This window comes from Podarcis melisellensis (genome assembly GCF_964234715.1).
Source record: "Podarcis melisellensis genome assembly, chromosome: 6".
NCBI classification, from domain to species: Eukaryota; Metazoa; Chordata; class Lepidosauria; order Squamata; family Lacertidae; genus Podarcis; species Podarcis melisellensis.
In genome coordinates, this window is record NC_138538.1 from 86,747,416 (window position 1) to 86,769,168 (window position 21,753).

Consider the following 21,753-nt stretch of genomic DNA (forward strand, 5'->3'; position numbering starts at 1 on the left):
CAAGAACGGGGCCTTCTCTGCAGTGGCTCCCTGTCTCTGGAATGCTCTCCCCAAGAAAGTTCGCCCGGCGCCTTCATTATACACCTTTAGGCACCAGGCAAAAATGTTCCTTTTTCACCAGGCCTTTGGTTGATCTAATTTACATCCTATGCCCTTTTAAAATGTGGCTTTTTGGGGGGTGGTTATTGGGTTGTTGTTTGATTATATATATTGCAGTTTTCATGTTGATCTTTTCTGTGAACTGCCCTGAGACCTCCGGGTATAGGGCGGTATATAAATTCAATAAGTAAATAAATGGTATTTTCGGTGTATAATGAAGCTAAGAATCAAAGTACAGTCGGACCTTGGTTCGCGAACGGAATGCATTCCAGGAGTCCAGTCGACTCCTGGGACCATTCGAAAACCAAGGCATGGCTTCCCATTGGCTGCAGGAGTGTCCTGCAGCCAATCGGAAGCCGCGCCAGACGTTAAGCTTCCGAAAATCGTTTGAAAACCGGAACACTCACTTCCGGGTTTCGATCGTTCAGGAGCCGGTTTGTTCGGGAGCCAAGGCATTTGAGATCCAAGGTACGACTGAGAGGATTAAACCCCTTCTCTGTCCATGCTACAGTTCCGGTTACCCACACCACCAGAGCTACTATTTGCAAGGTTTCGATTAAAGTCACTGGAGAGTTATTCATGCAGCATTTACTTTGGCCTCAAGCAATACTTTATAGCTGGGCATTGTGCAAGATCAGTATTTTTGAAGAACACTGTGTCTCTGTTCCATTGGGCTTCGCAGAGCTAACAAACTCTCTTTGAACAGAAATTAAATAAAGGGACACTTCTTAAACAACTGTTTGTGACAGTTCAGATGCCATGCTTGCCCGTAGCTGGAAAGAAGCAGTATCTAAAAATCTACCCATATTTCTGCAGTGAGCCAGTAAATACAGAGTGTTGGGAGCTGAGCCAAGAAGACCTGAGTTCAAATCTCTGCTCACTAATGAAATTGACTGGACGGCCTTGAGCAAATCTCTGCATCTAACTTACCTCATAGTGTTGTTGTAAAGATAAAATGGAATAGCTCCATCTATGTTATCCCGAACTCACTGAAGGAAGGACAGGATACAAATGTAATAAATACATGAATAGAAATATTGAGTTTCTTCTTCCACACTTTTCATCTTTAGGGTCGGCTTCATCGATGAAACATTTAGCAGGAAATGTTCAGTTCAAAACTGAGGCCGCTAAATAAAAGTTCACAGCCCATCAATACCTGCACAGAACTGCCATGAAAATTAAACTCCACTCATTCCTACCTCATTAACTTGCTTTTTGTCCAAGTGAAAAACCTGGCCGGAACTTGTTGATGCAATTTCTTCATAGACCTTGTAACCAATATGTCCTCTATCATCACAGTCTCCTGTCAGAACAAACACAACCTATATGGTTGGGGGGGGGGAGAAACAAGGATATTTAAACAGCCCTCGTACGCAAAAGAATGGAAAAAGCAAAGCATCAGAAATCAATTAGTGAAGGAAATATACATTATGTCATTAAAGGGATACGCTTTATTTAATATTTTCAGTCTTAAGTAATTAGCGTAATAACTTTCAGAAGAACAATACCATATTGGCAAGCAGGAATGATAGGCCACATTATTTCATAACATTCATTAGTGCCTCGGGTAATTACAAGTTTTTATTAGTCGTAGCATAACTCTTTTTTTTGAAAAAAGCAAAAATAGCTGCTGAACGTGCCAGATTCCAGTTAAATGGAGAGGTAAAAACTTGGAAGCTGTTATTTATTTGCTTTTTTCTCTCCTACCCGACTGTAGACTTCAGTTCTGCAGACCTTCCAGTGGTAGTTTTGTCCCTGCTCAATAACCAGAACAGCTGGTGGGACAAGCTGATGGGGACCAGGCAAGAACTCTGGCCCTTTGGGACAACTGGGACCTGCAGTAAAATTTTACCTTGCAGAGCATTCCTGTTTAGTATTCCAGTCAGCTGTGCCTCCTGCAGGATACTCCATTACCTTCCCCACCCAACCCGGTTATCAGAGCCAGATTTAAGTTTGATGAGGCCCTAAGCTACTGGACGTGATGGGTCCGGCTGTCCTTTGTCAACAAATTGTCGCTGTTGAATATATGCTATATGGTAATTTATGGACCTAACAGGTATCTATTAGGCGCTGTGGATTAAACCACAGAGCCTAGGGCTTGCTGATCAGAAGGTTGGCGGTTCGAATCCCCACAATGGGGTGAGCTCCCGTTGCTCAGTCCCTGCTCCTGCCAACCTAGCAATTCGAAAGCACGTCAAAGTGCAAGTAGATAAATAGGTACTGCTCCAGCGGGAAGTTAAACGGCGTTTCCGTGCGCTGCTCTGGTTTGCCAGAAGCGGCTTAGTCATGCTGGCCACATGACCCGGAAGCTGTACGCCGGCTCCCTCAGCCAGTAAAGCGGGATGAGCGCCGCAACCCCAAAGTCGGTCATGACTGGACCTAATGGTCAGGGGTCCCTTTACCTTTAATAGGTATCTAAAGCTATTTGCATATATTGCCATGCAACCAGTCCATGCAGAATGTAGGCACCCTATATATAGAAAAGAGAAAACCAGGGATATTTTAGGGAGCAGGCTAGCAGAAGGGGCCCATTACTTACATCATAGGACCCTACACAACACAAAACACCGTTGCTGTATGTAGGTTTTATTTTATTTGTTTTTTATCTTATATTTTGGAAATGTACATCCAGGGGTTTTTTTGTTTAGCTCATATGTAAATCCGGCACTGCCGGTTATCAGTGGTTTTCTGATCAGTCTTCCTCAGGTTTGTTTCAGATGTCCCCTCCCTGTCCCTATAGAATTTGGGGGGGGGGGGTTGCCACCAGATTGTCTGCCCTTCTGCAAGCTTCTGTGCTCTGTTGCACCTGTTGACCCACATAGGAAACTGCATTGATCTGAATCAGACCAGGGGCTCATTTAGTTCAGCATCATCTATGCCGATTGACAATGGCTCTCAAAGATTTCAAACAAAGTTCTGTTTCAAGGCACCAGGAGTTGAGAACATGCCCTGTAGGCTACATAACCACTGGCATTCACACCTGAACATCGGAAACGGAGGGAACGATAGCCAAGGTGGGTGTCAGGGAACTGCCATCAGCTCAGAGGCGAGAGGTGGAAGGGCAGTTGTGTTACAGGGGGCCTCCAAAGATCTTGCGAAGTAGTTCTTCCTCTGACGAGGAGGGAAGCCACACCTCCAGTGGGGAGGGGGTGCAAGGATCAGAAGAGGCTAGAGAGAGCCTCAACACCAAGCCTGAACAAAGTGGAGGGGAGGCGAGTCCCCCTTTGCCAGCGCCCGTTCTGTGCAGTAGTCTTTGGCGCAGAGAGGGGAGGAGAAGGTTGGGGGGGGGTCACACAGCTGTTATGCTGGGGAAGGTATAAGGACCGCCCACTCCCAGATTCTGCTAGCGACTGAGCAGACAGGGACTTGTGACGCTCTGCACTGTAAAGAATCTGTACAGATAATAAAGCCTGGAAAAGACATGTTGGAGTCTTGCCTGTTTACTCCCGAGCAACCACATCAGCACCTGACAGTGGGGAAAGCTGATATTTTGCTAATACCTGTCTAGAATATCATACACATTAATAAAACTGTGCATGACCTCTGATGAGTTTCTTCTACCCATCTCAATATTGTATGGACCTACTTATTATTTGTTGAAACTGGTCGCCTCCAACTTGTATAATTCAATCCTAAACACAATTACCTAAAAGTAAAGGTAAAGGTAAAGGACCCCTGGACGGTTAAGTCCAGTCAAAGGTGACTATGGGGTTGTGACACTCATCTTGCTTTCAGGCCAAGGGAGCCAGCATTTGTCCACAAACAGCTTTCCAGGTCATGTGGTCAGCAGGACTAAGCCCGTTCTGGCGCAACAGGACACCGTGACGGAAACCAGAGCACACAGAAAAGCTGTTTACCTTCCCACCACAGTGGTATCTATTTATCTACTTGCACTGGTGTGCTTTTGAACTGCTAGGTTAGCAGGAGTTGGGATAGTGCAACAGGAGCTCACCCCATCGTGGGGATTCGAACCACCGACCTTCTGATTGGCAAGCCCAAGAAGCTCAGTGGTTTAGACCACAGCGCCACCCGCATCCCTTACCTAAAAGTAAGTCCCGTTGAATCTAATAAAACTGACTTCCACATGGGATGAAGCTGTCATTTGCATATATTATGCAAGATGGTATTTGACCATAATCAATAGGAACACATTTCATTTTTTTAAAGAGACTTAAAATAATAACAACAATAATTAAAAATGGGAGTTTGAAATAATCATAATTGGAATTTGTTTCCTACCTGTGACTGCTTTTGCTGAATCAGTTGCAAGACCTCATGGGTCAGCTTGTAGTCTTTGGATCGTGCATCAGTAAAAACATAGATGAATGAACCCGGGAGAGAAATTTCAAGAGCAATCTTGATTGCGCCAATGCTCATCTCTGGACAGTCGCCGCCCCCCTGTTTATAATCGGGAAACAGGGAAATAATGTAAGCTTTTTAAAACAAAAACCAGTGCTAAAGTTTAAAAAGTCACAAAAATTCTGAATTCGTTTAACCTCCCCATTTATAGATATAGGGGTCAATCATGAAAAACATTACTGTTTATGTGAAGTATCTCCTTAAGTAGCCATTCAACGGATTAAGTAAATCTAGATGAATGTAATAAAAAGAAACCAGAGTCCTTTCTGTTGGGGATAATTCTGATGGAAATTCCCAGATGTCAAAAAAGGTTATTTATGTATGCAACAACTGCAGCCCGTATTTCATTAGCCCCAAAATGGAAAACGAGCAAGGTCCTAACTAAAGAATGGCAACTTAAGCTGATGGAATATGCATCGTTTAGAGAAGATTGGAAAATGTTTATTGAATATATGGGCAGGAAATTGTGTACACTTGGAAACGTTGGCAGCAATGTATTTTCAACAGTGAAAATAAATTTTGATGGATGTAATACAGTGGTACCTCGGGTTAAGTACTTAATTCGTTCCGGAGGTCCGTTCTTAACCTAAAACTGTTCTTAACCTGAAGCACCACTTTAGCTAAAGGGGTCTCCTGCTGCTGCTGTGCCGCCAGAGCACAATTTCTGTTCTGATCCTGAAGCAAAGTTCTTAACCTGAAGCACTATTTCTGGGTTTGAGGAGTCTGTAACCTGAAGCGTATGTAACCTAAAGCATATGTAACTCGAGGTACCACTGTAATGGAATACTGCATGGTTTAGTTTATGTAAAATATTCAGGGATTTATGTTGCCACTGTGTTTTGTTTTCTATTGGTTGTTTTGCTTTATGTCCTTTAAATATTATTTAAAGCTGCCTTGAAGAGGAGTTAGAAAAGAAGGAAGTAAATTTGAACACTATATCAAAACTAGTTGTTAGCTAAGCATAAAATAGCACTGATCTGCTCTTTAAAAATGTAACTTCTGACTAGAATGGAAGGCCAAGAAGAAAAATTAGATCAAATGGAAAGAAAATTAAGAAAGAGCATTTTAAAAGGAAAACAAAACCTGTAATTCACATGAACTGGCAGTATTTGTTTGTCTTTGGGGACAAATCAGAATAGCGTTGTTGTCCATCCGTCTCCTATTGCTGTATGTAAACATTGCCTTGGAAAAGTTACTGCGCTGCCATGAATTTGGCTGTTGTGTACAATGTCATGTTTTATTTCTGAAAAGCCTCCTTCTGCTGTGTCCTCTTTCTGGTTACCCAGAAAAAGGGTATATAAAAAGTACAGACAAAAGAACTTAAGACTAACTGTTATAAACTTATTCACATTAGTATAGCAAAAACTGCACCTTGCACACAATTAAAAAGATAAAGGTAAAGGACCCCTGACAGTTAAGTCCAGCCGCGAACGACTCTGGGATTGCGTGCTCATCTCGCTTTACCGGCCGAGGGAGCCGGCGTTTGTCCACAGACAGTTTTTCTGGGTCATGTGGCCAACATGAATAAGCCGCTTCTGGCGAAACCAGAGCAGCACACGGAAACGCCGTTTACCTTCCCGCCGCAGTGGTACCTATTTATCTACTTGCACTGGTGTGCTTTCAGAGTACTAGTGTGTTTTCGGAGTACTAGGTTGGGAGGGCGACATGGCGAATTTCACGCCCCCCTCTCAGTGATGACACTCGGGGCAGACCGCCCCCCGCCCCCTTCCTCCGCCCCTGCTATGGGGGCAGCAGTAGGGTGGGGAATTGTTTGGAGCCAGTTGAAGGAACTTTGTGGCAGTGGAGATCTGCTTTAACAAGGTCACCACCCAATTTCTACTGAGGTCCCTTGCAACACAGCCCCCTCCGCTCATGAAAGTCCCTGCCCACAATGTCCCTAGAGCAGCTTTTCGGGGGCTGCAGAGGAGAATGCCCTAATCCGAACTCCAAACTGACTTACATCTGTAGGGCAGGTGTGCCCATTCAGCGCACGTTCATCTGGAATCCCAAACTGGCTTGTATATATTCTTCTCTTTCTCAAATAGGGTTTTTGGAACGCTAGATTTCTGCCATGATCTCGTCAGCTCTCCTCCCGCCCCCCCCCCCGACACACAGAGTACATGTTTTCTTCTTGCGTGTTATCCCTAAACGACCCTATTCAACAGGTCTGTCAAATTCAGTCACTTTGACTTCTGCAGCAAAGATCATTCAAAAACCGCCTTTGGAAATTTGTTCCACTGCTTCGGTATTCTTACAATATTAAATTATGGCATTAATTCTTCTTCTCTTTAGCTAATGAAAAGCATGTTCACCCGCCCCCCCTTTCCTGTGGGAGAAATCTGTCTCGTCGCCATGAAAGTTCTGCTGTTGTGCTTTTATTTTAAGCTATGTTTTTCTTTTGTTCTCCTCCACCTCAACTTCCAATAACTCTGAGGAAGGGAGACCATACAATTGGCTCTTCAAGCAAAAGATCTGAATGACTTCTCAAAGGTTGCCTGCAGACAACTTGTTTATTGAGAATCCCTAATGATTTGTTTGCACAAAGTTTGTGAGGAGGTTAGACAACAGCAGCTGTTTATTGAACATTCATTTATTCAAGTAATTGCTATCCCACATTTTCCAGTGCATTTCCTCATCACTTCCCTTCCTGCAAAAGGTCGGGGGGAGGTGTAATGTATGAGCACAAAATCTACTGTAATTGTACAACCTGAATTTGCTGGTATGTGATTGGATCCCAACCGAAAACAGCAACAAACTGAAAACACCTTAAGCTTCATTTTATAATTTATCATAGTGTGGCTAAATGGAATGTCAACAGCAATAATTTAATTACATGCAATGTCCCACTTTCCTAATGCTCGCTATGTGGAAATTCACTTCTCCAGATACAATGAATTAATACCCAAGCATTGCTTGGGCTGAAAGAGTCCTTGCTGCCATTGTTGCATACCATAAACCATTTTTGGTCTTTCTTTTGAATTTCCTCAGCTACGATACCCAATAGGAATGCTTCTGGTTTTTTAACAAATGTATTTTTATACATTTTCTTTAATTCATTATATATCATTTCCCAGAAAGCTTTTACCTCAGCGCATGTCCACCACATATGATAGAAATCCCCTCCTCCCTTTTCTTTGCATTTCCAACATTCCTTATTTTTCGTTAGCTTACTTGGTGTCAGATGCCATCTATACATCATTTTCATCACATTTTCTTTCAATGCACTACAGGCAGTGAATTTAATTCCTTCATTCCATAACCTTAACTATGTTTTTAATTGAATATTATAACCAAAATCTTTAGCCCATTGTAACATAACCTCTTTAAATTCTTCATCCTTAGTATGCCATTCTAATAGTAATTTATACATTTTTGATAATATTTTCCTCTTATCACCCAGCAACTCTATCTCCAGCTTGGATCTTCTCGTTTCAAGGCCCATTTTCTTTTTATCCTCCTTAAACACATCATTTACCTGATGGTATTGTGACCAATCTGTAATTAAACCCCCTGTTATTGTTTTGGGGCTGGGATAGAGTTGCAGGGGAATTGAACCAGAGTTGAACCCTTCCAATTCTACAATTCTATGATTCTGAGTGGGCTTAGCTTTGTTTTCCACCCAAAGCAATTGTGGCAAGGAGACAAGACACTCACCTGAACGTATAGCTCCCTGAGTTCATATTGGAATTTCTTGGGATCCGTGGTAATTGTTACAGGACCAATTTCTGAAAGGGGGGAAAGAAAAAAAAGCAAATTGCATTTTACAGGAAATCTACAGGGAATCAACAGCTTTGCAATCGCGGGATCTGACATGAGAAACAAGGTCATTTACAGATTGATTGATTTATTTTTGAATGACAACATGCCAAACATCCTCTTTGTGTAATGCGGTCCCTTTTGGGCAGCTCTGCAAGAACATTTCCCCAACTGTGAGAAAATATGTACAAACAATACTACAAGTTACACACACACACACACACACACACACACGTTCCACACATACACACACAAAAACACTACTTCCTTTTGCCCAGCCAAATCCCTGAAAAGCAAAACACCGTTCCCTACAATCCCTTATTTTGCTTAGAAGCAGCCTCAGATACCTCAGGCTACACACCATGACCCTCTAAGAAATAGCTGGCAAAGATCCCATAAGGTCAAGAATTCTCTGTTTGGATGGAGATTTGTGGGAAACAGGCTTTTTTAAACAAAAAACTACAGTTAAAACATGGATCAGTAGGACTTGCATTAACTGTGACAAAGAAAACAATGATATTGTTGGGGTTTGGACGATTTCTGCTAGTTAAAAGGAAGTATACAAGTATTGGTCTATTTACTGTTAAGTAAGTAGATTTCTGCGTTCATACTGTACATTCAGTTTCCCAGGGAAATTAATTCAGACAAGGAACCACTAAGTGCCTGTTTTGACCATTTTTTTCCCCTTATATATTTACAACGGAAATGGGGGGTGGGGGCGGTAAGGACTATAGGAAGGAAAAGAGCTGCTTCTGTGATTCTAAGTTTTTAAAAATGGATGGCTTGTATTTGGTACAGTATTTGTGTCCTGACAAGATTTGGTTCATACGATTCAGCGTTTCAGAAAACAGCCACCTCAGTCCTTCTTAGGCTGCCCAGGTCAATCCACCTAAGTCTGCTAATAATTCCCCCCTTGTTTGGGCTGCATAAGGAAAAGGATTCAAACACTGAATGCTTTTGGGATGTCACCAATAATAGTAATTATTTATTATTTATACCCCACCCATCTGGCTGGGTCTCCACAGCCACCCAACAGAATATTAAAAACACGATAAAACATCAAACATTAAAAGTTTCCCTAAACAGGGCTAACTTCCAAGAGGACATAGCCCAGGTAAAACCAGGGATGTTCCTAGGGGACCAGATTTATCGGACCATACCAGCCCGCTACCTTGCAGAAATCCACTATGTGGAATACCGCAGACTTCTTACAGCGGCTAGATTAAATGTCCTTGACTCTGCGATATTGTGGGGAAGGTACAGGGGAGTACCATATGCCCAGAGAACCTGTCATTGTGCCATCGGTGTGGTTGAGTCCACCAAACACATTCTCTTGACTTCCCCTTCTTATGCAGAGCTTAGACAAAATTTTATAGACCCACTCCTATGTCAATTTAGCTTCCTACCCGAAGAAAATCAGGTTTTACACTTGCTGAATAATGTCACTAGAGCTATACCTTCCTTGGTGGCCAAATTTCTTTTTTTAGCTTTTAAGCGTCGCAAGACTATAATTGACTGTACTGATATGGGGCTATCTGTTTAGCCCATTTTAGTGTTGGCTAAGTTCTAAAATCTTCCTGGATGTTTTAACTGTGTATTGACAAATGTATTTTTTTTCTGACTGACAGTCGAATAAAAGGTTGATGATGATGATGATGATGGAGGGCTGCCTTCAGATGTCTTCTAAAAGTCAAAGAGTTGTTTATTTCCTTGACATCTGAAGATAGGCCGTTCCACAGGGTGGGCACCACTACCGAGAAGGCCCTCTGCCTGGTTCCCTGTAACCTCACTTCTCGCAGTGAGGGAACCGCCACAAGGCCCTAATCCTACTCAGAGTAGACTCACTGAAGTTAATCGTCATGACCAGTGCTTTTTTTTTTCCTTCTAAAAAAATGTTTAGGGGTACTCTCATTTTCCTACTCATGTTGAAATACTGCCCCTCAAGGAGGCCAAACTTAGATTCACAAAATGTTTAGGGGTATGCATACCCCTGCGTTCACCAGGGAAAAAAGCAGTGGTTCTGACTATTATCAAAGGTTAAGTAAATTCAGTGGATCTGCTCTGAGTAGACTTGGATTCAAATTCTCTATTCAGACTTGGTATTTGTATATATGCTACATTGCAGCATGGTTCACTCCTTCTACATATTTAGCATCACAACACTCCTAGGAGATAGGTTAGGTTAAGCCAAGGGATAATAGTTGGACCCAGGTCACCCAGTAAGTTTCAGGAGTTAGCAGAGATTTCAATTTAGGTCTCTCCACTCCTAGTCCAACATTATTGCACCACATACCATACCAAACTATACAGCTCACAAATCCAAGTGCCAAGCACCATATAAGAAGGGGTCCTGAGATGCAGATTTGGCAATAGAAAAAAGCATGCCACATGAGTAAACATTTTGCAAAATATGGTGAAAGACCAGCACCACTGGTGACATTTGCCATGTTTGGTTTGTCTTCCTTGAGGTTCTATCAAACCCCAATCTCATATACTAGGGTTACCTGCCTTTTCTTTTAAAAACATCACTGGCATCTCTTCCAAACACCTCAAGCCCTGAATTAAAGGGGGCAGCAGGAGTGAGTAATATTCCGTGGTGTTGAGGTAACATTGTCCCTGTGGCACCAGTCTAACACAACAGAAAGGGGTGGTAGGACTATCATTTCAGATTGCAGGTGGAAAATACCACCAAAATCTCCCTTGAAGTAGAAAGCTAGCACACCAGGGAGAAATATTCTAGACCTATCCTTTTCTAATTTTCTGCTTGCGGGGTGGTTTTTAAAAAAAACCAACAACGTTGGAAAGCACTAATGAAAGAGATGACACATATACTGTATCATAAGAAGTTGTGGAGAAACATCTAAATTACAGATAAACATTTCTGAGACCCTACAGCATAAAATGAAACGTTAGGCTGAAGTTACCAGTGCATTTACTAAAGACCTTTCTTTCCATACATGATTACAATATATCATGAAACATGGTACAGCTACGAGTCAGAAGTATCACACTTATTATATAGTTTCAACACAAAAGAACAAATATCAAACTTAGCTCTGGAATTTTCAAAACTACTTTGAAAGCACATTGAATTGATGACATATGGAAAGGATTTTTTCCCCCTAAGCCATGCTTGCATGTTACTGAACAAGGCCGCGTCTTCCTAAACTGGAAAACCACAAAATTGTAGTTAACACAACCAAGATGGTGTTTAGGCCGGTCCCTAAGCAACTGACCAAACACTACAACACAAAACCCTCTGCCAACAGATTTGACAGGCCATAAGAATGTGGATACCTCCCACCCAAAAATAAATTTGAAACCAACACCCCTCCGTAATAAACAAACAGGAAATAATCTGAATAAATAAATCTATATCTCAGTAAACTGACAACAATAACACACACTTTGAAGCATCTCAGTACATTTTATGTAGATGAAAGTTTCCACAACAGTTTGACAGCAATTATCCTGTTTTTCGTTTGTTTTTTAATTGTGACTTCATAATGTAACTCACAAATGCTGTTGTGGCATTTGCGAGTGTTTGGAAACGACTCTTTGCTAATAAACATAACGAGGCACAAGACATCAACAAAATAAATTTCACATGAAGTGGAAGATTTAAGGAACTAACACAACAATATGACTGTGGTTTCCTTGGCATTTATTCTAGGGTTTTAACTTAATGATGATTTTATATTTTGAAATATTGTTTTGTGTTGGGACTTTCTAGCTGCTTTGCATTCACTGGAAAGTAAATGAACTATAACTTTTCCAAATACACAGAATGAGACATCTGTTCATCCCTTCAAGGCATTTGCAATGCCTAAACAGCAGCATTTGAAAGGTGTTAGCTCAAAGCAGGAGGAAAGAGAAGATACACCAACTGTCTTTTCCTTGTGTCTGAAGTAGAGAATTGCCAGTGTTTTGGGGAATTTTACTTTTTGGCCAGTTGTTGGGTGGGTGGGAAACACAATATGCCCCCAAAAAACATACAGGCGAAGGAGAAAATATCCAACGTTTTGGGGTTCGTACTTAACCATATAAGGTGGCCAACGGTTCTTCCTTCCTCTCCCCCTTGCTTTTTCAACTTAAAAATCCCTACACCATTTGCAACAGCACAAGGCTCTCTCCGAAGTTTCCTGCTGGCTGTGTTTCCTCAAATTCCTTGCGAGTGACACCATATCATTAAGCATCGCATCGCTCCCAAGGCATTCCGGGAAGTGGGGCCAGCAGGAAGCAGTATGTGGCTCTCTCCACGGTATACCATCAGCCACACTTCCTGCTGAGACCCAGTAAGATAGATGGAAACCCCCTCCCAAACCTTTTGGAGAAAACCCCTCCCATGAACGCAAGGTTAAGCAGCAAAAGATCAGCTCCATTTTCGCAGCGGGGTGGGGGGGAGAATATTTGTAAGAAACACAGATATTTCAGTCCAGACTTTGTCACTCAGCACAAAATCCTTTAGACTAAGCAGTGTTTCCCAACCGGTGTTCCGCGGCACACTACTGTGCCGTCAGACATTGGCTGGTGTGCCGTGGGAGGGAGGCGGGTGAGTCGGGCGGTGAGAGGCGGCGGCGGCGAGGATCCGCGTCGAGCCGGGGGCGGCTCCGCGGTGGTGGTGCCGAGCGGCGGGGCAGCGCGTGCAAAAGGGAGGAGCGCGAGACAGCGGAGGAGGAGGAGGCCGGCATGTCCGGGCAGCAGCAGCAACAACAGCAGCAGCAACTCCCGGCGACGGCTCCTCAAGCCCCGCCGCCGCCCCCTCCTCCGCCCGCTATCGCCGCCACCACCACAACAGCCGCCGCCGCCTCAGTTGCCGCCGTCCCTCAGTCCCTCGCTCTGCTGCCTCCTCCCACCCCCAAAGCTTGGAGGTTCCCCGGCAAGGGGGAGGGAAAAAACTTTCACTTTCGTGCGTCCCTCCCGGCGTGACGCTGCGCGCTGACGTCACGGGGCGGGGCTTTAATGGTGGTGTGCCGTGAGATTTCTTTTCAGTAAACAGGTGTGCCGTTGCCCAAAAAAGTTTGGGAAACACTGGACTAAGGCATAAAGCATAACAATAATGTATCAGCCTAACCCTGGTGAATGCCTCCATCGGTAAAGGTAAAGGGACCCCTGGCAATTAAGTCCAGTCGCGGACAACTCTGGGGTTGCGGCACTCATCTCGCTTTACAGGCCGAAGGAGCTGGCGTTTGTCCGCAGACAGTTTTTCCGGGTCATGTGGCCAGCATGACTAAGCTGCTTCTGGCGAAACCGTTTACCTTCCTGCTGGAGCAGTACCTATTTATCTACTTGGACGTGCTTTTGAATTGCTAGGTTGGCAGGAGCAGGGACTGAACAATGGGAGCTCACCCCGTCGCAGCGATTCGAACCACCAACCTTTCGATCAGCAAGCCCAAGCGACACAGCGCCACCTGTGTCCCTGCCTCCATCAGTAACTGGTGCCCAAATTCACATCACAGCGAATATTTCAAATTTAGGCTGCAATCCTAAACACTCTTCTATGGTGTGTAAGGTCCATTGAAGACAGTGAGTCTTACTTCTGAGTAATACTACGGGAGGCAGTGGAAAACAGGAGGGCCTGGTGTGCTCTGGTCCATGGGGTCACGAAGAGTCCGACACGACTAAACGACTAAACAACAACAATACTGCATCTAGTAGAACACACTGTTAATAAATACATTCTCTCTCACACACATACATATTTGAGCATTCATAAAATTCCATCTGATATTGTAAGTATTCACAAAATAGTTTTTTAGCATACTTTACTGAACACGCAACCCCATTTTGAAGTATTTACCATTTAGAACCCTAAATACACACACACAGTATCTAAAGATGTGTACACATCATCAGTAACCCACTCCCCCAAATAACCGCCCAGTAAGATGGGATGTTGAGTAAGTGAGAGAAAGAAAATGACAACCAGGTGGGAAGGGGTCGAACTGAGAAACTGCTCTAAATTGCTTTAAATGTTCAAGAACTAGTCAGAGAAGGTTATTGTTTTACTTTTTGCACATGAAGTAATGATTTATAGAAGAGCCAAAGAGCCTTTGGTTCTTCAGATGTTTTGGACTACAACTCCCATCATCCTTAACCACTGACTACTATGCTGCCTTGATCAGATGGAAACTAGAGTCCGACAACATCTGGAGGGCCAAAGGTTCTCCAACCTTGCCTTATCAGCATGGTCTCTGATCACAGATGTTAGCATTTGGGGAGGGACGCTTAAACTACTTCCAGACAGAGCTTCCGTTAATGCATGCACACCCACAGATATATCACAACATTTTGCAAGTTTCTCAGTCCTCTTACACTGGGAGCCCATGTTAACAGGACTGGAGCCACTGCGAAACAAGAGGAAGGGATCCCCATGCTTGAGAAACCCCAAGGTTTGCAGAAGGACAATTAATATATATATACTTAAAAGGAACAAGAATATGACTTTTAGAAGACGTCTGCAGGCAGCCCTGTTTTGGGAAGTTTTTAATGTTTGATGTTTTATCGTGTTTTTACTATTCTGTTGGGAGCTGCCCAGAGTGGCTGGGGAAACCCAGCCAGTTGGGGGCATAGCTGTCAACTTACAGATTTGAAAATAAGGGATCAGCAGCCAAAATAAGGGATTTGGGGGCACAGGTATGTTCAGCTTCTGAGCCCCTCAGAGCCAAAGGCAGAAAGCCCAGCCAGCAGCCAAACAAAGCCTCAAGTGGTGGTTCTGGTTCTTTAGTATTTCTGGCTGTCAATCAATAAATGGCAACATTAACTTCTTCCCAACAACAAGGGAAGCCCCAATCGCATCAGTGGCCAACGATCAGTTAGCCCGCCCCCAACTTTGGAGTGTCCTGGCGGCCCCCACCGCAACACGTGCTCTCCATGAAGGAGAACACGCTTTCCCACAGTGCAGCAACCCGGCAAAGGGGATGCAGCAAGGAAAACCACCGTCACCTCTCCACTGGGAAGCGCTGAGCAAAGGCGAGTCCCCAGGCAACGTGGCCGATTTGACTGGCACAAGGCATGCAAGCTCCACCCCCCCAGTCGTTCTTAGACTTCTTATTGGGTGAACAACACAGCCAAGCAACACAGTTGGAGCCTCCCTCCTCCCTGGTCAGCAGGGAGGGAGGGAGAGGAGCTGCTTCCTTTGAAACCTGGGAAATTTAAGGGGCGTCATCAATAAGGGACAGCAGCGGGACACGGCGCTGGGATAAGGGACTTTCCCGCCAAATAAGGGACGGTTGACAGCTATGGTTGGGGGGCAGGGTATAAATAATAAATTTATTATTATTATTAACATTAATATAAACATCCTAGAAAAAGCAGCTTGACAAGCACTGGGCATTCTCAGTGGCCTCCAGGAGCTATGGAACATTGTAACTTGGAAAATAAAATGGAATTGCCTGACTGATTATCTGCCTGCCCCTTATCACTTTTAATTATCCAGGGGGAAGGCCACGACTGGTTGGTTGCGACAATGAATAGAAATTCCGTTTTGGAGGTTGCAGGAGAGAACAGAGCTGCACTTACTTTTGGTATAAATGTAAAACGACACATCTACCAATCCTTATAGATTTTACTGCATACATAAGGCAAACCTTAACGTTCCAGAGCAAGGAATTCAGTATTCCTTAACAGACTCCTTCGGGGGGAAATAAACTCTGCATCACATTTTTGGCGGATTACATCATCAACATGCTCCGCAGCAAATGCCATGAAAACCCACCAGCGTCCCAAGAGATTGTAACTAAGCTGCAGAGGCATAACATCTCTAATTCAGTGGGAGAAACTCCCAGCAACCTCCCCTTTGCCCTCTTGTGGTTTTCTAACACCACTTCCCAAACATCTCAGCAAGTCCAGGCTCCCTTCTGCTGTTTCCTAAAAGCTTTGGAATTAACCAGGGCCACCACAAAACAACGCATATGGTAGATCACCAGGATCAGAAACACTAAAACATGTCCGCCCTAATAGAGAGCACGTGATCGGTGGGGTCTAGCAGGCCACCCTGTTTGGATGGCCACAGGCAGTCACTGGGCAATTGAGTTTCTGGGGAGATTTTCATGTTGCCAATTTGGAGGTGGGACACAAAGGTTTTAATACAGGTCACGCATATATGGAAGTGAGAGCTGGACCATAAAGAAGGCTGATTGCCGAATAATTGATGCTTTTGAATTATGGTCTGGAGGAGACTCTTGAGAGTCCCATGGACTGCAAGAAGATCAAACGTATCCAATCTTCAGGAAATCAGCCCTGAGTGGTGACTGGAAGGACAGATCCTGAAGCTGAGACCCCAATACTTTGGCCACCTCATGAGAAGAGAAGACTTCCTGGAAAAGAGCTTCCCAGACCTCAGGAGCTAACTGGGGAAGAAGGAACACAGAGTGGAGATGCTGAGGGAAAGTCCCTGCTTCATGACTCATACATTTCACCTGGTTAGTAAAGTGGCATTAAATCACATAACTGTTTTGGAAATAATAGTTAACTGCTACTTCAATTAAACAATGATTTAAGGAGAGAGGTGCAGTCTGATTGCTTATTGCAGCTACTAAACTAAGGTTGAGCATTTAAACCCATCCACTGTGTAGGTGTGAATTAATATTCATAACTGCATTTAAACTTTTCAAAGCTGCTGATACTTCATTTGATTTAAATTCCTTTAAAAGCTCTTCTAGCGAAAGGCTGTCCTGATGTTCCAGGATAAAACCGCAGAGAACAGCTGTGTAAATGATTCACATTTATAGAAACCTTATTTAACATTGTTGATAATTGTAATCCATCATTGTTTCCTAAAAAATTGTTTGGTTTCACAGCAACACTTGGCTAATTTGTGGGGGTTTTTGCAATTGCCTAAGTAGCAACCTGTTGCTGATTAATGTTAATTGTTTTCTTGTTCTAATGAAATTAATGCCTTAAAAATACTTAGGCTTGTGTCCAATGTAGCACCAAGTAACTAACTGTCATCAGTGTAAGGATCTGGCCTCGTGCAAGAGGATCTTCCTCTCTCCTCCCCACATGCACCCCCTAAGTCTGCTCTGGGGATTTTCCCAACCCTCAAGAACATATTTGGAAAAGGTGCAAGGCACACACAGGCGGAGAGTCCCATTGCACAAGTGTAAATCCTTGCACTGGCAAGACAACTACTTAGCACTACTCTGGATACTAGTCATAGCCATTATTGACAATATTTGACCAGTCAGTTGAAAATATCTTTTTTGGCCAAGACGCCCAAATCCTAGAAACTGTCTTAAAATGCTTAACATATCTTTTTTTAAACTTGAAAATGCATAATAAATTAAAGTACGCACATCCAAATGTAATTGATGGGTGCAATTCGTACATGCTACAGAATCATTTTGTTGGCACATTTTTTTAAATTAGTTATTCATTTCAACCATTTAATACGGCTTAATCATAATCATTTCTGTGTGTTATACAGTGGTACCTCTGGTTGCGAACAGGATCCGTTCTGGAGGCCCAGAAAAGCCCACAACCTGAAGTGTTGTATCTGCGCAGGTGAGCAGCGAGATTTGGCACTTGTGCGCATGCGTGAAGCATGATTTAGCGCTACTGTGCATGCGCGAGTGGCGAAACCCAGAAGTAACCCTTTCTGGTACTTCCGGGTCGCCGCAGGACGCAACCTGAAAAAACGTAACATGAAGCAAACGTAACATGAGGCATGACTGTATAGGAGACAATACAATAAGACTAAACATGAATCAACATGAGTTAAAACTATAACATCAGAATTCAATTCAAAAGCCTGCTATTTTGGGAAGTGGGGCTCTTCGGTAAGCACTCAAAGTTCAGCAGGGAGAGGGCCTGTCTAACCTCAACTGGAAGGGAATTCCACAAAATTGGACCCAGTATACTGAACTCATAGTTCTTTGTGGATATGAACAGCACATCTGAGCCAGGTGGGACTACTTACAGAGACTACCCACAAGAACTCTGTGATTGAGCAGGGATATAAGGTATCACGGGGACCCTGAAGTATCCTGGCCCCAAGTTGTTAAGGCCTTGTAAATTAATACAAATTGAACCTGGCATGGTAGCGTATGAGCAGCCAGTATAAGCTTCTGAGTTATGTGCTGGCAATATTTTGTCACACACAATATTGCAGTAATCAGGTCCTGAGTGGCTGGGAGCTGGGGGCAGTGTTATACAGTGGTTCCACTCCTTCCTCCTGGGCCGTGTCCAGAAAGTGGTGTTGGGGGATGAGTGTTCAGACACCTGGGTTCTCACCTGCAGGGTGCCGCAGGGTTCTGTCCTCTCCCCCATGCTTTTTTAATATCTATATGAAGCCGCTGAGATAGATCATCAGGGGGGTTGGGCTGGGTGTTCATCAGTATGTGGATGATACCCAGCTCTACCTCTCTTTTAAATCGGAAGCAGTGAAGGTGGTGAAGGTCCTGTGTGAGTGCCTGGAGGCGGTTGGAGGATGGATGGCAGCTAACAGATTGAGGTTGAATCCTGACAAGACAGAAGTACTATTTTGGGGGGACAGGGGGTGCGCGGGTATGGAGGACTCCCTGGGCCTGAATGGGGTAACTGTGTCCCTGAAAGACCAAGTGCGCAGCCTGAGAGTCATTTTGCACTCACAGCTGTCCATGGAGGCACAGGTCAATTCTATGTCCAGGGCAGCTGTTTACCAGCTCCATCTGGTATGCAGGCTAAGACCCTACCTGCCTGCGGACTGTCTTGCAAGAGTTGTGCATGCTCTGGTTATCTCCCGCTTGGACTACTGCAATGCGCTCTACGTGGGGCTGCCTTTGAAGGTGACCTGGAAACTACAACTAATCCAGAATGGGGCAGCTAGACTGGTGACTGGGAGTGGCCGCCAAGACCATATAACACCAGTCCTGAAAGACCTACATTGGCTTCCAGTACTGGGAATTATTGGTGATAACACTTTGCCCCAGGCTCCGAAGGACTGCACCCTGTGCTTCATATATGTTAAACAGCATTGGGGACAAGATTGCACCCTGCAGTACACTGTTAATGCAAAGACCATGGAGTCAAAACACTATCTCTGAATGCTAATATCTGGACCTGTAGGTAGGAGTGGAACCATCTTAGAACAGTGGTCCCAATACATATCCCACACAGCTGGTCAATGAGAATAGAAGAAGAAGAAGAGTTTGGATTTGATATCCCACTTTATCACTACCCGAAGGAGTCTCAAAGTGGCTCACAATCTCCTTTCCCTTCCTCCCCCATAACAAACACTCTGTGAGGTGAGTGGGGCTGAGAGACTTCAGAGAAGTGTGACTAGCCCAAGATCACCCAGCAGCTGCATGTGGAGGAGCGGAGACGCGAACCCAGTTCACCAGATTACGAGTCTACAGCTCTTAACCACTACACCACACTGGCTCTCAAAAGCCAGTATCAAAAGCCACCAAGAGATCAAGAAGCAGGAGGGGAATCACACTTCCCCTGTCCTGCCCCCAATATGGCTCATCCATCAGGGCGCACAAGGCTGATTCAGTCCCAAAATTATACCTGAACTCAGATTGAAATGGATCTAGATCCGTATTCTTTCAGAAACTGCTCCACCCCCATGATATGTGGGAGAGCTTTCCATTAAAAACAAACATCTGTACCAAGTATCCAGCCCTGGCTGTGTCTCTTTGGCTCTCTAGACAACTTTACCCACAACAACAAACCACACAAGAGTTTTAAGGACAAATGAGATTTAGAAGTGCCATACAGTAACGGAAGGAACAAAAATAGATAATGCTGCAGCTCTTCTTAAAAGTAGTTTTCTCTGAAGTTTGCTCAAAGCTCATTAAAGGTTAAATAGCATCAATTGACCTGGATCAGGCCCTTGATGCCAAGTGGTTCAGAGTTAGAAATGTGTCATAAGCTATTAAATTTCTTCCTACATAACATTATGATTATTCAGATGTTTTTGGCTCCAAGTCTGAAGCTGGGTTTAATTATACTATTTTTTAAAGAAAGGAGAGAAACAGCTTGCACCAGAGAAAGCAAATAGAACTAAAACACACATCCTCATCTTTGCTTCATTCTGACAATAAAAGCTTAGGCTGAAATCCTACGAGTCCTCGTTTTCAAAGGCCCACTGACCATTTCAAAAGAAGGAGAAGGTGTGCTGCGCTGATCCCACCACCCATTCTGCCTCAAACGCTGCTGTGAGACCTAGCATGCAAGAATCGGGCGTATACCCTGGAATCTGTACTCTGCAACACCAGAATACTCAGCAATGTCCTGGGTCCTATGGGGAATTCCATATGGGAGTTCCTCAGCAGACATGCTGATCTTAAGGGGTCTCTGAAGGTAGAAAACATGGACACCACCACTCTAAGTTAATATCAATATAGTGGCCAGAACATCTCTTGGGTCCAACACCAGTGGCTATGGTGGGGGACACATTGTGCTTCTTCTGAGGTACTGTAGTTTGTCCACCTTTGGTCCCCACCCTTATAACCTTTCCTGACACCTGGGCATTTCAGTCTGACAGCTTCTAGAAGCCGCAGGTGAAAGCTGAGTGCAGGGTGGGGGACCAAAGGTGGACAAACTACTGCGGCCCATAGAGGGACATGGGTGGTGCTGTGGGTTAAACCACAGAGCCTAGGGCTTACTGATCAGATGGTCGGCGGTTCGAATCCTCGCAACGGGGTGAGCTTTCGTTGTTCAGTCCCAGCTCCTGCCCACCTAGCAGTTCGAAAGCACATAAAAGTGAAGTAGATAAATAGGTACTGCTCCGGCGGGAAGGTAAATGGCATTTCTGTGCGCTGCTCTGATTCGCCAGAAGCGGCTTAGTCATGCTGGCCACATGACCTGGAAGCTGTACGCCGGCTCCCTCGGCCAGTAAAGAGAGATGAGCGCCGAAGGCCCAGAGTCATCCGCGGCTGGACCTAATGGTCAGGGGTCCCTTTACATTTACCTTTCTGCGGCCTATGTTTTGTTAGTTTTCAAAAAATGGAAAACAAGCGAGGTCCCAACTAAAGAAGAGTGGCAACTTAAGTTGACTGAATATGCGCAGCTTTTGGATTTAACTTACAGAATAAGAGAACAAGAAGAACATACGTTCAGAGAAGATTGGAAAAGGTTTATTGAATATATGAGAAATAACTGTGCACAGCTGAAAACACTGGCAGCATTAAGATAAAATTCAACAGTGTAAATAAGTTATGATGGGTGTAATAATGGAATACTGAATGCTATATAGTTTCTGTAAAATATGCAGGGATTTATGATATGTAAAATGAACCATGGGAAGAGAAGGAGGGAAGTCATTGATATCTTAAGGGTGTATAAATGAGTGCTTTAAATTGTAAAACAGAAAATTGAATACAAATTATATGAAAAGAAGAAGCAGCTGTCAGCATGTGACAGTGGTCACAATCCGCGGAACAGCTTCGACTAGCTGGCTAAACCAGTCAATGGGTCTCAAACCTTCGGTGAGTTAAGGGTTTCCCCTGCATGCTCCAGCAGATTGAGATGAAACCAATAGTGGGTCCATTCCAGAGAGGCCCCCAAATGATCAACGGGTGGGAGCAACACTCCAACGATGAAAGGTTACAACAT

General features: G+C 44.1%; 1 protein-coding gene across 4 annotated transcripts in view; it reads right to left on the reverse strand.

Moving 5' to 3' along the window:
• HMCN1 (hemicentin 1) overlaps positions 1-21,753 on the reverse strand; it is a 301,360-nt gene that overhangs the window by 241,576 nt on the left and 38,031 nt on the right. For 3 of the 4 annotated variants that reach the window (XR_014169289.1, XM_081914788.1, XM_081914789.1), the window contains exons 2-4: positions 8,113-8,183; positions 4,339-4,497; positions 1,299-1,421 (exon numbers count right to left, since the gene is read on the reverse strand). Coding sequence is in view for 3 of the 4 variants with exons in the window: in XM_081914788.1 (XP_081770914.1) it covers positions 1,299-1,421; positions 4,339-4,497; positions 8,113-8,183 (353 nt within the window). In the remaining variant the exon portion in view is untranslated. Of the gene's footprint in view, positions 1-1,298; positions 1,422-2,501; positions 2,570-4,338; positions 4,498-8,112; positions 8,184-21,753 lie in introns of those variants that run through there. The other variant, XM_081914790.1, reaches the window with a different exon arrangement.